At 35.3% G+C, this 14,187-nt stretch overlaps 1 protein-coding gene across 1 annotated transcript in view; it reads left to right on the top strand.

The window, feature by feature from the left end:
• LOC146001476 (protein FAN-like) overlaps positions 1-14,187 on the top strand; it is a 65,528-nt gene that overhangs the window by 11,867 nt on the left and 39,474 nt on the right. The window contains exons 3-7 of the mRNA XM_083138839.1: positions 140-233; positions 3,757-3,870; positions 6,515-6,700; positions 8,950-9,021; positions 11,373-11,575. Of these exons, the coding sequence (XP_082994965.1) occupies positions 140-233; positions 3,757-3,870; positions 6,515-6,700; positions 8,950-9,021; positions 11,373-11,575 (669 nt within the window). The remainder of the gene's footprint in view (positions 1-139; positions 234-3,756; positions 3,871-6,514; positions 6,701-8,949; positions 9,022-11,372; positions 11,576-14,187) is intronic.

Genomic DNA, 14,187 nt, shown 5'->3' on the forward strand with positions numbered 1-14,187 from the left:
TTGTAAGATACTGGAACACTAAATAACGTGAACTATTGTTTCATATGAGCTACATAATGCATTACTTTCAGGTACACACTGGGAATTGATTGACTGCTTTAATGTTTCATTTCAATAAGTATGGTTTTCTTTTCAACAGGATGTCCTCTGAGGGAAATGTGATAGCTGTTGATTGTAACCAATGTGTGGAGATGTTGGAAGGAAATCTAATAGCTCCATATAATTTCAGAAGAGTAAGTTTTAAGTAATTATTTAATCTAGTGCTTTTATACCAGGTGTTCCACTTAGGAGTATAATAAAAGAGAATACCATATTTTCTTTTCAACATGCACACCATTGGTTGCGCGGGGAATGGCTAATCGGTATTCCACCTCAACCCATACCTTTTCTAGTATTTGTGGTGTCACATTGTTGATTGCAGCACAAATTCTTTCCTGTAAGTCTCGTAAATCTAGAATCTTTGTAACATGCAGCTCGTCCTTCACAAAACCCTGCAAGAAAAAGTTGAGCACAGTAAAGTAAGGTCCGGTGACCTTGGTGGCCACGTTATGAACCGCGATCCTCTACCATTCCATTGTGCATTAAAGTGTTCATGTAAGAAACGGTGAACTACTTTGACAAAGTGGCATGGGGTTCCATCTTGCTGGAAAATTGTTCCTTCTGGAAGTTGAGGCACAGCGTAATGCTCTAGCATGTCAATGTAAATTTACAGTGCGCTCCAAGAAAAAAGAAGGACCGATGATTTTATCCTTCATGACTCCACACCACACATTACATTTTGAAGTATCCCGTTCTACATCGTGCACAACATGTGGATTTCCCAACTCACAGATCCTACAGTTATGTCTGTTTACACATCCAGACATGTGGAATGTCGCCTCATCGGAAAACACACACCTTGTCCAGGAATGCACTGTCTTCGTCAATTTTGTCCAGCATTGTTACCGCGGATTATTTTCTTGCTATCTTATCACTTGGGTTTAGATGCTCATGAATTTATATTTTGTATGCATGCAACGCAACCTTTCATAGAGTACCCTATGTACTCTTGTTGGTGGGATTTGAAGCTGCATACTTGCTTGCCGGATTGATTTTCCAGGGCTTCTACTGAATGTCTCTCGAATCCTTTCAACGTTATCTTCAGAATCCTTCCGCTTCACATATCCCAGATATGATATCAGCAACAAAGATCCTGTTTCTCTCAGCTGCTTGGCTCATTTCATAATGGACACATACGTTGGGACATCACCCACTGCACCAACATTATAATGAGTGCAAAAACTTCGCTGCACACGTTTTACAGATTTGAACTCTTCAAGTGCCAAAACACAAAACACCTTCTGTTGTGCCTTCCAATCACGAATGATGTCTTCGCAGCAGTTTGAACGAGCCTATAGCTTCTGCGCTTGAAAGATCTGCCACAGCACGTTACATTTAAAATGTTTTCAGTTACTCTTCACAATGTTGCCAACTATCCATCATTCCAACTATTTGTTACAGTTTTATGAATTTTTCTTTTATTATCCTCCTAAGCGGAACACGCTGTATTATTGGAATGAGAGATGCGGTAATAGATAATTCAGATACTCACGTTTTCCGTGAAGCTGTTTTAAGTAATTTTCTATTAATTTTGGAAGCCACTGCCATGATCCTTGTTGGAATTCGAGTGGCAGTGGCTACCGAAACAGCTTCGCAGAAAACGTGAGAACCTACTAATGCTTTTATTCAGAAGTTTTCTCTGAAGCTGTGCATCACTTCTATGTCATTCTAATATTTCGACTAGACTGTCTACAAAAGTAGGATTATCTAATTCAGATGAAGTCATCATCCTTCATCATTGTTTCCAGCTTGCTGTGGGTTTGCCTCTTCATTTTCTGAACTTCCACTTCTCGGGCAGTATACTTTCACTGCTAGTCCTTCTAGCACGTTCCTTATTATGTCTCTTCTAGTCTTCCCTAATATACTTAATAAGAAATGAAATAAATAAAGAACACAATAAAAATGGGGGAATGACAATTCCTAGTTGTTACAGCAATCCAGACAGCAGATATTGCCCTGGTTTTGATCAAAAGGGACACCAGGGCGATAAGCACATACCCCTGAGTGTATGTGGGTGGAGGTTGGGCATTTTTCGGGAGGGGGTGTCCCTGCCCTTTTTATATACTTCATAAGAATTTATTTTCTCTTTTATCTCCCTCTTTTCATTGTCCACGTCTCTGCTCCATAGGTACAGTCACTGGCAATAATAATAGGAAATCTAGATCCTGAAATACCCGCTTCCTGCATAGCATTATGTGCGGTGAAAATAACCTGAAAATAAATCTTAGAATGAAATTTGGAGCCCCAATTTCGGACGTCTAGACACAGCGTTACTTATTATACAGTTACTATTATTCTTTGCACTGTGACGTAACTATAACGTCGTTGTGTTTATTGTTCACCGAAGATTTCAAGGATCGCCCAATTTAGTCTCAATCCAGCCCGGATCGTGAATGCAACAAAATATTGACATTAACAACTACGTACAGTACGTTAAGTGCAGAACAGTCCTTCCATATATTATTCAATTTTTAAAATGATTTAAACACTTGTAAAAAACATAGCTAGGTGTTTTAAATATGACCCACAGCTACTCATTATGATATGTTTCTTTGTTAACTGAATATACATTTTTGCCGCAATATACAAAATTACATGGATTGAATAAAAAGACCAAGTTACCAAATCCACAAATAACCACAGACTCTCAAGTATCAAAGTGTGTTTTAAACAAATCTAAAAAAAAAATGTTTAAAATACTTCCTTTCAAACGTTTGTTAAAGAAACCTTCAAAACAATTGCAAACACACACACAGTTTCTGGAAAGGCTTCCCAGGGGTCTCAGGTTCATTACCTGGTGGAGGCACATAGTAGTTTGGATCCCACTTTAAACTGTAGGTCCAGCCCTGATTAGCTTTTCTTTGCAAAATTTGGACTTGCAACAAAAAGTGAAACAAATACACATGGATAGAACACAACGCAATTTCCACAAAGGATTATACTGACTGTAGGCTTAGATACCAGAGCCTTGCTATTCTGTAAAATGCAGCTCAGGGTGGAAGGGAGGTTCACATTTGGGTGTCTCAACAATTGGTCACCCTGTTGCACTTTTAACATCAGTGTTTGATGAATTGTTGGATACCTGGAAGACCTTGAAACGTTAAAACAAAGCCAGTTTTGGCAAAATCAGTGCCAACCCTGTGCATCACTAGCAATCTATGTAAAGAAGAACCCCAATTTTATGTTTTTCGGAGGATTAAAATAAAAACTTAAAATGCAGGGAAAATGTAAAGTCCAGGAACATAAAAATGATTTTCCACACTAACTGTATAAAATAATTATATTACACTGAAATTTATGACATAAAACATTATTAAAAATCTTTATTTTCCTCTGTATTGCAATTGTGAAAACTTGATGAATTGAACCTGTCACATGAACATTGTTGTATCCGACAAAAACGAAATGCCACACAAACAGGAAAAATTGTAACCCTGTTGCTTGTTCTTATACATTTTTCTACGATGCAGAGAAATCTTCCATCTGTTCATAAAACGTGTCGTGTCGCTGCTATATTCCCAAAACCAAAGACACTACTTTTTTGAACCTAAAGTCTCTGTCGGCAAAAATGTTGGTTACAACGTGGTTGGTGTGACTGATTCAATTATAGTTTTATTTAGAGAAATGTTGAATTGCAACTGTTCTCTCTCATTTCAGGAGAAGCGAAGATTCCTATTTCTTTTGAATTATGCTCGAGTTGGAGACTGTTTGCCACAAATATGTCAATTACATCGAGCTTCAACACTGCCTGCCGCTGAACAAAACACCATGGTAACTATGAGTTTCTTTATTTTTCGCTGTTTTTCAGGATGGCTACTCGCCGGGAATTCCAGGAATTATGCATGAATTATTGGCTCCGGGAATTATACATGAATTCTGCGTGAATTTGTCTTCATAGATGTGAAAAATTGCAAATTTTATTTATTCAAAATGCCATTGAATTTATACATATTTATAAATTCCCTGAGGGAAGCTTTTCGCAGTTTAGCCTTTATTTTTATGGTAGAAGGAATGTAAAGTTGTCTGGAAAATGAAACAGAATTATCTCAATCCGTTTGCTTTGTTAGTGTCCTTTGCAGGACAATCTGATAAACGGAAGATTATTGCAAGATAAAACATCCTGAAGTTCATTAGCTAAATTGAGTTTGAAATTCTTATACAATTAATAATCTTTCGTAGATTAGTATATCCCGTAACATTTGTGACTTGTGTTTGTAGACATATTTCGAGTCTGAGTGTCTGAAATGGCAAATGTAAAGTCCGCACCCAAAATTAAATATTTGAAGTATCTGTACCATTTAATTGAATTGAATTAGAATTTAGGGATGCATGGGAATCACACAGACCATTTATATGATAAATATATTTTTGTATGTTTGTGTGTGGATAGTGAGAGGCGGTAATAGTTTGTGTGTATAGTGAGAGGCAGTAATACGTAAAGCTGAAATAGAGAGAATATCTGCTTGTACCCTTGAATTTTTGGAAAGTTCGCCTTGAAAACTGGGAATTATACATACTTGAATTTTTTCATGTCACTAGAGTGGCCACTCTGTTTATGTACAATCAATGTTTTACAGATGTCTTGTTTGCATAATCAGATGCACTAGAGTTTGAAGGAAAAGAACAATGCTGCATATTATATAGTTTGCTGATCAAATGGAAGATGGTTAATTGTTTGTTGGTTATAATTTTATTCTGTGTTTAGTTTTTTCTTTATAATCAGATATAACTTGGAATGCAAATAAACTATGTAATGATCAGATTCATTTCAGAAGATTAAATAATTACCATTGAAAACTCTGAAACTCAGTTTTGAGTAAATAATATTATGTAGATGAGGCACCACTTTAATTATTATTATTATTTTTTTTTTAGATGTTTGACATGTCATCTTTTATGCTTCAACTAACTAACTAACTCTCTAGCCTTCTCAAACCCCAAGGTTTATGGCTCCAGCAACACAAGCCTTCCATCTGTCCCTCTCCTGGGCACGATTAATCCAATCTTTCCTTGCCTTGTAATCAAGGGATCCTGGGTTCTATATCCGGTGGAGGCACATAGTGGTTCGGATTCCACTTTAAACTGTAGGTCCAGTCTCGATTAGCCTTACTGTGCATAAAGTTTACTTAAAACACCAACTCAATCAATCAATCAAATCTTTTCCATCTTCCCGATTCACTTTAGATCCATCTTGACGTTATCCATCCATCTTCGTCTTGGCCTTCCTACAGGTCTCTTACCATCAGGTTTCCCAACAAGAATCCTGTAAACTCTTCTTTCCTGTCCCATTCGTGCCACATGGCCTGCCCACCTAAGTCTTCTTGATTTAATTATCCTAATAATATCAGGACGTGAATGCATATTATACAGTTCTAAATTATGTAACATTCTCCACTCAACTGTCTCCTCATTCCTTTTAGATCCAAATATTTTTCTAAGAATTTTCTTTTCAAATACTCTTTAATTTATGTTCCTCTTTTAATATAGTGGACCAAGTTTCACATCCATATAATACTATAGGCAAAATTACATTTCAACATTCAAATTATTTTTTAAAAATAATAATGTACTGTTGTCTGAAGATATCTGTAATGTTTTGCAGATACATCTGCTGTGTTTTCTTGGAGTAACTTTTAGTGATAACCGGTGCTTTTATTCTAGGAGGAAAAGTACTCCTCAAGTTGGTTTAATATTATTGTGTTATTCATAAGAACTACTCAAAACACTGAAGTATGATCATAAATAAACACCTGTAGAAAGGTTCCGGTACGACGTACCGTTCCGTACCACCAGAAAAAAAGCACTAGTGATTACTATTCCAATCATTTGGGATTCATTTTCTTGTTATTTAGCAGGTTTTTGCTACTTAATTGCGACAATAAAGATGAGTGTTGATGTGATGAAATTGATGAAAGGACACTCGCAAAGAACACCCAAGCACTTACTGGGATTTGAACCTGGGAACTTTGCTGGTGAGATCGCAAGTCGAGCACTTAAGGCTCGACTGGACCTTTGGCAGCCGCAAGGGTGATTTTTTTCAAATTTTCCTCTTCATTCGAAAAACCGCTGTGCCAAAATATGAAAAATTACATAGTTTAATAGATTTACGTAATCACGAAACTATTGATAATATCTAGATAACAGTGAAAGAAAACTACACAAAATTTCACGTCAGTGCTCTAAAAGGAATTTTAAGCTTATGTATTTTTTCATAGTTTGGAATATCACAGCAGTTTTTCGAATGAAGAGGAAAATTTGAAAAAAATCACCCTTACAGCTGCCAAAGGTCCAGTCGAGCCTCAACATTTTCGCCCACTGAACTGGCAAATTCTCATTGTGATTATGTAATGTGGAGTTGCTGATATGCTTTTTCATGGTATTAATGTATTATACAATTTTATTATTATTATTATAGATTGCAGCAATAGTGCACTCAAGACAGTCAAGAGTCAGTTTCGATACCATGTGGCTGGAAGACCTCTATGAGAAGGTCATCTTAGAAACTCAGGGCAGCAAGGTAACACCATTGGTAATAAACCCAGGACGAATTCTCCTCACGTCATCAAGGCTGTACTTTCAACCGTACAACAAATTGGAATCTGTGAGTTGAACGGTAATTAAATAATAGGCTTACTTGAATGAATGTGTTAATAATCTGGATAGGACTGACTTGATGCTGGTGTATTAGTATTAGTGGTATCACCAATACCTGTCAGTACGTTTCTAGAGTCTGGGCATCTTGCAAGAACTGCACAACACTTTCAGCATCTAATTATCCTGAAAATTATGCAACATTCAAAATTGCCAAATACAGTAGAACCCCAATGTTAAATTCCCAGATCTTACATCTTCCTGCATTATGCATTCAATCTTGATGGTCCCAATGTAGGAAAATGCTACAAAATTTTCCTAGATTTTAAGTTCTTTCAGCTTGGTCCCCTGAAAAACATAAAATCGAGGTTCCACTGTATTTTGCGTCAGTTGGTGTAAAAATTGATTTTGTAGTTAAATGACAGCTATTTTAATACAGTTGAACCTGAGTTATACTTATGTCAAGGTGAAGAGAAAATAATAATATGTATAACCGAGAATTGCTTACAAATCAGATTTAGATACCCTGTCATATCATTATTAAAATACTGTAATGTGTCTATTTTGAGGAACAAGATATACGTAATACAGGTTATTTATGTCATAAAGTGGTAAATTAACGAATATAAAACTTTGATTCTTAAATACATTACATTTGCCACTTTATTAGCTAACACTTCAGCAGTGAATTACTACAGTAGACACTATAGTTTTACTGCCCAATTTTAAAAAAATTGTCTAAAACAACATTTCAAAGTGTGGTATAAGTGATGCCTAAATCTGCAGCTATTTCAGTTTTAGTTTTGTGCGGGTTAGTATCCATTTCCCACATAAATTTTACTTTCTGGTCAAGCATGTAAATTTTCCTCTTTCTGTTCTCCATGGCGTACCGACCAGTTGGAACTGTCACGTTTGTAGCTTGGTTACTTACAAGTCAACTGTATTTTATGCAAATTAGTAGAAATACATTACATACAAATAATGTTTAATTAACATGTCTTTAAATTATATTTTGCCGGGACCAACTGTAATTTACATATAATACAGAATTATGCAGAACTGAGTTAAGTATAAAGCAGTCTCAACTGTGATGTAATTCTTTTTATATTTCAAAGCAGAACTGTTGTTAGTTGATGTATAATTGCAATTTAAATATTTTGTGTATGTGTGTGTGTGTTATAAATTAATTCAGTGCAACTTCTAAGTGTGGTTCTCCCTCTGAGAGAGAGAGGGAGTATTGGCTCAGTCCACCATCTGACAGATTGTGGTCATTATTTTTTTTTTGTACATCTCAGTACAGAGTCATCACTGATTTGGAAATCACGAAAAGCTTGAATCAACTTACAAGTGAAGAAATCGCTTTAAAAAGAATAGGAAATATTGTAAAAACTTTCAAAAACTTCGAAAAGTCGAGGATTTTTCTTACCAGGATTGAAAAGGATTTGATGTGACAATAAGGTATTCTGGAAGTGTAACCAAGAGAAACATTTTTTTTTAATATAACAGAATCACAATATAAAAATAGCCAGTTAATGCTGTTTTCCAAAGGGTATGGTATGTATTTTCCTACCTTATTTCATCATGAATTAATGTACAGAATGAAAACATGTTAATAATTTGAATGCAAGGCAATGAGTTTTAAAAAGATAGATCATGTAACAATATATAAACAATATGAACATTTAAAAAATTATAATTATGTGAAAATTATGTTTGAACCTAATCTAACCTGGAATTTGAACAGTGTTTTGCCAGAGTAGTTTGAATGATGACTGCTTTATTTGTAAATTTTAACTAGTCGTCTCATTCTTCAGAATGTGCATAACAGAGTTATCAGTATTGTTGGGTTGACGATTGAAAAAATATCGTCCTGGCGATATTAACTAGATGATATACCATCACGATATTTTGATGATATATATTGTGTTGGTGATATATCATCACAATATTAGGTGATATGTATCATGATGGCAATATATCGTCATGATCTTTGGTGATATATATCATGTTGGTGATATATTGGCACAATATTTTAGTGATATATATCATAAATGATATATCATCATGATATTTGGCAATATATATGATATATCGCTGATATCAAGATACCAAAAAATATATCGTATCATCTGTAACGATATTTTCTTGACGATATATCGTGATATCAAATTTTCGTTATCATGCATCCCTAGTTTTCAGCATCCTATAATACTTTGACATTTTCACTGTGTTCTTTTCATTGTGGTATTTTTCTTTCAGTATCCTGTATTAAAGATAAGATTGCAAGATATTCGAAGAGTAATAAAGAGAAGATTTCTGTTGAGACAAGTTGTAAGTACAGTCCCACTTTCTTTAGAGTTGTTACATTTGTTAAAGATAAGCTCTAAAATTAAAGACAGGATAATGGCGTCCCTGCAGTTATGTCTTAGCAAATGCATCAAATTGTTGCGTTTAATATTATTTTAGTACAACCACTTCTCATTAATATGATTTTTGGTACATGGGAGAGAGAGAGAGAGAGAGTATCTAGTTTAAGCTTTTCATGCTGGATTCAAAAATGCAGTTAGAATTTTTCAGTTGCCCATGGCTTTTCTGTGATGAAGCTTTTTTTTACTTTTGTATTGCCCAACATTGCATGATAATTGGATATTCATGTTTCACCTAGGCAAAGGTATAGTACATATAGCACCATGCGATGAAGGCACATTTAGGGGATGTGGGGGTAAGGCCATACACATTCTCAATTGCTACCATTTTGTAGGTGATGTGATCAACACCATGCTCCGGCTACCTTTAACTCCCTGGATTGCCCCCAGATACCCACTGATTTAAGGCTGGGTGGGTGTCGGAGCTGCTTTATGCGGTGACAAGGCCAGAAACATTCCAACCTCAGATCACCCACCCTGGTCTCCTACATGGCAGGCAGACACCCTACTGACTGTACCACCAAAGTTTAACACAAAATCATCTGATTATACCCGACAGCCATTATAGTTGGAACACTAACGAAGTTGTTCAGGATTTTAAAGTGTATAAACAAATGGATGAAACTTTTGTGTTCTAAACTGAAAGGCTACTTAAGCAGGAAACTAAAACTCTCTGTCTCTTGTAAATTCCAGGAAGAGTTTTAAGATTTCAGTTCTGATGGTTCTGATAATTCTCTTGTAAAAATATTTGTGCAGAAGCGAATGAACTTGATTATAAACATAAAAATAATGGAGTGGAGACTATTCGTTGACCCCCAAAACTATTTTGAAGGCTGTCGTGTTCCATAAGAAATTTTCTTTTGTGACATCATCTAATGCAACTAAGATGAAAAAATTATATGCAAATTTGAAAATCCTGTTGAAAGATAAAGTCATTGCATTGTTTGCGAGGTTGAAACTCGGCTAGATACAAAATAGTATAAAACAATATTTTTAGTGTTTTATTTTTCCTGCTACGATATTCAGGTGCCAAACAGAAGAAAAGCAACATCTATGACATTTTATGGGTCGTTCTTTCATTTTTCACCTGGTGTTACTTAAAATATCGGTGTGTAATGGAAAACTAGTTACATATTTGAATTCAGCACAAAATGTTCTTTAAAATCAGGAATTTTCGTCGTATGCTAAAAAAAGAAAATGATTTTGCTACCCAGTGTAATGAGCACCATGCTGTAGTCAAATTTAGTTGTAATAAATATTTTACATAAATGAACTTTAATTTGTAATATGGATTTTCTTGGAACAAAATGTGTTTTTTTGTGTTTAAATTGTTTAAATATTGGAAAGAGAATGGTAATCAACAAGTACAACAGAACCCATCAGTTGCTTCTTTTGTTACATTACTACTTTTAATGTGTGAAAATTGAAGTTATACATTGGATGAAAGAAGAACTGTCCAAGGTTGTGCAACTTACATTACAAGTGTTTAATGTGTGATCCCTTGCTGACATGTCATGCATCCAGTCGGAAGACCATTTCCTGCCGCACTTGTACCATAATGGAGGTGTAAGGGGTGTTCCTTCCACATAGTACACCCTAGACTGCAGACTAACGAGGCTCTGGCGACTGGCCCCATGGCCAGTATAATTTTGTTTGTGTTGTCCTGTGTTTTGTCCTTATTTGTGCTGAGTGCTCCATTACAGCCTCAGCTTTTAACAAAAGTCAGAAGATTTTAATATTTTATGATTTTAGTTATGCAACGTTAGAGTTGTTCTGTGAAACGATAAGGGATTGGACCCCGTATAATGTGACGGGTGCAAAATAGCTTTAGTGCTGACGCACCCAAAATTTTAAATTCAAATTCAAATTGTACCATAATGTCTGATGTGATGGACTGAATGGCTGAAACAATATGGTTTCTCAATTCAGACAGATCGGTCGGTAGTGGTGGCACATAAACATGGCAATCCCAAAAGAAAGAAATCACGTGGGTGCGGTCAGGAGAACGTGGGGGCCACTGCTTTCTGCTGGAGAGTCGCCATTTCTCGACTATGGCATTGCCTGTGGCAGTGAGGGAAAATACATGTTCGCGGATATGTTTAAAAAAATCTTTCACAGTTCTTATTTCACTTGTTCTCGTAGCGAAAGGAAAATGAAACTGTTATAATCTTGTATGTACATTGCAGATGAGACAGTAGCAACTGGCTTTGCTCATTTATTACATGTGGGATTAACGAGTTTTTTCTTTGATCACAGGGCTTGGAAATATGTTGCAATAACATGAGGCCTTTAAACCATTTGTATTTATCACTGAAGAGTCAAGACGAGAGGGATAAGTTATACAACGGCATCATTGACCAGCCAGCTGTGAAGTTGGAGAATACGGAGCAAGAGATGATGACTTTGCAATGGCAGAATGGTGTAATATCGAATTTTGAGTATCTCTTGTACCTCAACAGGTAATTTATTGATGCTGTTAACAAACATAAAATTAATAGATTTTAGAGATGGGACAGACTAATTGGTACTCTAATTGATATCAGCCAGTATAGGCATATCAATTTGTTGGTAAAATTGATTTTAATTTTACCTATCTGATATTTCTGTAAATAGTCTTGAAATTGGTGCAAACTTCTGCTATTTTATTAATATTTTTTTTTGTTAATATAAATATACAGGGTGCACACAAAGTGCCTTGACACATTTTAATCATTAATATATCAGAAACTAATGAAGATTCAAATAATCTGGTGGCAATTGCCACGTCCTCTCACGTAAGCACCTACCAGCTTAGCACAGGGGAGAGACAATGAGATACCTCTGGGCACAGACCAAGGTTACCAACGCTAAGAATATATGAAAGGAAACAACAGATTTAACCCACTACTGAGGGTACAATTCGTACTATATTCTTGATTAATTATATACAAATATTAAATATCTTTGAAGTCTTTTCATACAGTAATTTTCTTCTAATTTTATTTTTTATTAATTCTAACCAATCTTCTTCGAGCTTCTTCTTCTTATAATCAATATTTCATCTTCTTCTTATGGCATCTTCTTCTTCTAATTAATGTGGCATCATCTTCTTACAACCTCTTAATTAATATGGCATCTTCTTCTTATAATTAATGTGGCATCTTCTTCTTACAACCTCTTAATTAATATGGCATCTTCTTCTTATAATTAATGTGGCATCTTCTTCTTACAACCTCTTAATTAATATGGCATCTTCTTCTTCTGATCAATATGGCATCTACTTCTTCTGATTAATGAATTTTCTTCTTCTTGCAATTTATAATTAAATTGCCTTCTTAATAATGCTGCTGCTTCTTATAATTAATAATGATTCTTCTTTTTATAATTGCTGAGGCTGCTTCTTCTTGCAATTAATACATATTGTGTACTTTTCTTCTTTCTTTTCTTTATCGATCCCTTTCAAATTGACGTAAATCTTAATAAAATCGATCTCCCAGACAAACAAAGAGAATGGGGTTAGTTAAAGATCGCCGCCTGGCCGGCGCTAACCTTAACTTGGAGCTACAATGTATGCGCTTCCAAAAGTGCTTGGGTGCTGCCGTGAGATGGCGCTACACCTGGGACAAAACAACCCAAAAGCCACACGAAACTCTAAGTTCGTGGGAACCGAAAAAGACGCAAAATCGAAATTACAATTCGACTTCATTACTTTTGTATATTAATCACTTATGCCATTACTGAATGATAATTCCCCTTTTCTCCTTATTTATATCCTGTTATTATGTTAAATTTATTTATTTATTTCCTCATAATTAGTATTAATATATACAATCACTATTTCATCATATCTGCTCTTTCCGTTGTCTCCATTTACAATCGCACAAGTTCTCCTGGGTGGTGCCATCTCTTACCCACTTTCTAGACTGCTTTATGCATCACCTCATATAACCGTTGTTCCTTTTGCATGCTGCCATCTATGATCCTTTATTTCAAAGAATAACAATGCAGTTTGTGTACGTGACACAAAATTCCCCTCCTCTGGGCAAAATTTTTCCTTTTGAGAAATTTCGTATGCAAGGAAAAATTTTCTTCAACATCCATTCTTACTATTCACTTCTCATGTGTACTTTTCAACATTTGTTTAACATCTTCCGTACAATTATATCTTTTTACATTATCTAAGTTTTCTCTTCTTACTTCCTTTGTCACCATATCTTGTATAACTATAGTGTTCCTAAACGTTTCTAATACCATATACGGACCTTCGTACTTGAAAAACAGTTTTTTAATTGTGCGGTCAATGGCCTTACTTATTGGGTGTGTTTTACAATAAACTATATCACCCCTCTTTACTTCTATCTTCTTTCCTTTCGCTTCCTCTTTTGACGTCCTCTTCTTTCTTTTGTTATACAGGTCATTGAAAAATTCTTTCCTTGTTCCTCTTTCCATAACCTTCTTTGGCCATTCTAAGTCATCGAAAATCATCGGCTCTGCTTCATATCCCAAGAAAATCTCTGTCGGACTCATATTTGCCTCAGCTGATATAGAGTTATTTAATAATAGAACTATCCTGTTAATTACTGCATACCATCTTGTATGATGATCATGACAGTACATTCTGAGTAACCTCACAATCTCTCCATTGTAACGCTCAATTGGATTTGAACTTGGATGGTATCTTGTTACATTAATCAATTTTATCCCTTTAAAATATAGATACTCCTTGAAATACTCTGAAGTAAATTGAGTCCCGTTGTCTGTCAACATTTTCTTTGGACTACCATAATGTTTGATGAATCCTTCATCCAACTTCTTGACTATCTCTTTGGTTGTGGCTTTCTTTAAAGGATAGCACATGATAAACTTGCTACATATGTCCACACATGTCAATATATACAAAAATCCCTTAGACCTAGGTAATGGTCCAATTAGATCTATAGAAACCATGTCTAATGGCCATTTAGCGATAATATGTAATTCTTCTTTCCTAAATTTTATCTTTGAAGGTTTAGTTTGTACGCAAACTGTACAATTTCTCACATGGTTAACAACGTCACTCTTCATAGTCTTCCATACGTAAAACCTTCTAGCT

The sequence above is a fragment of the Lepisma saccharinum genome, chromosome 17 (assembly GCF_977018435.1).
Source record: "Lepisma saccharinum chromosome 17, izLepSacc3.1, whole genome shotgun sequence".
NCBI lineage: Eukaryota > Metazoa > Arthropoda > Insecta > Zygentoma > Lepismatidae > Lepisma > Lepisma saccharinum.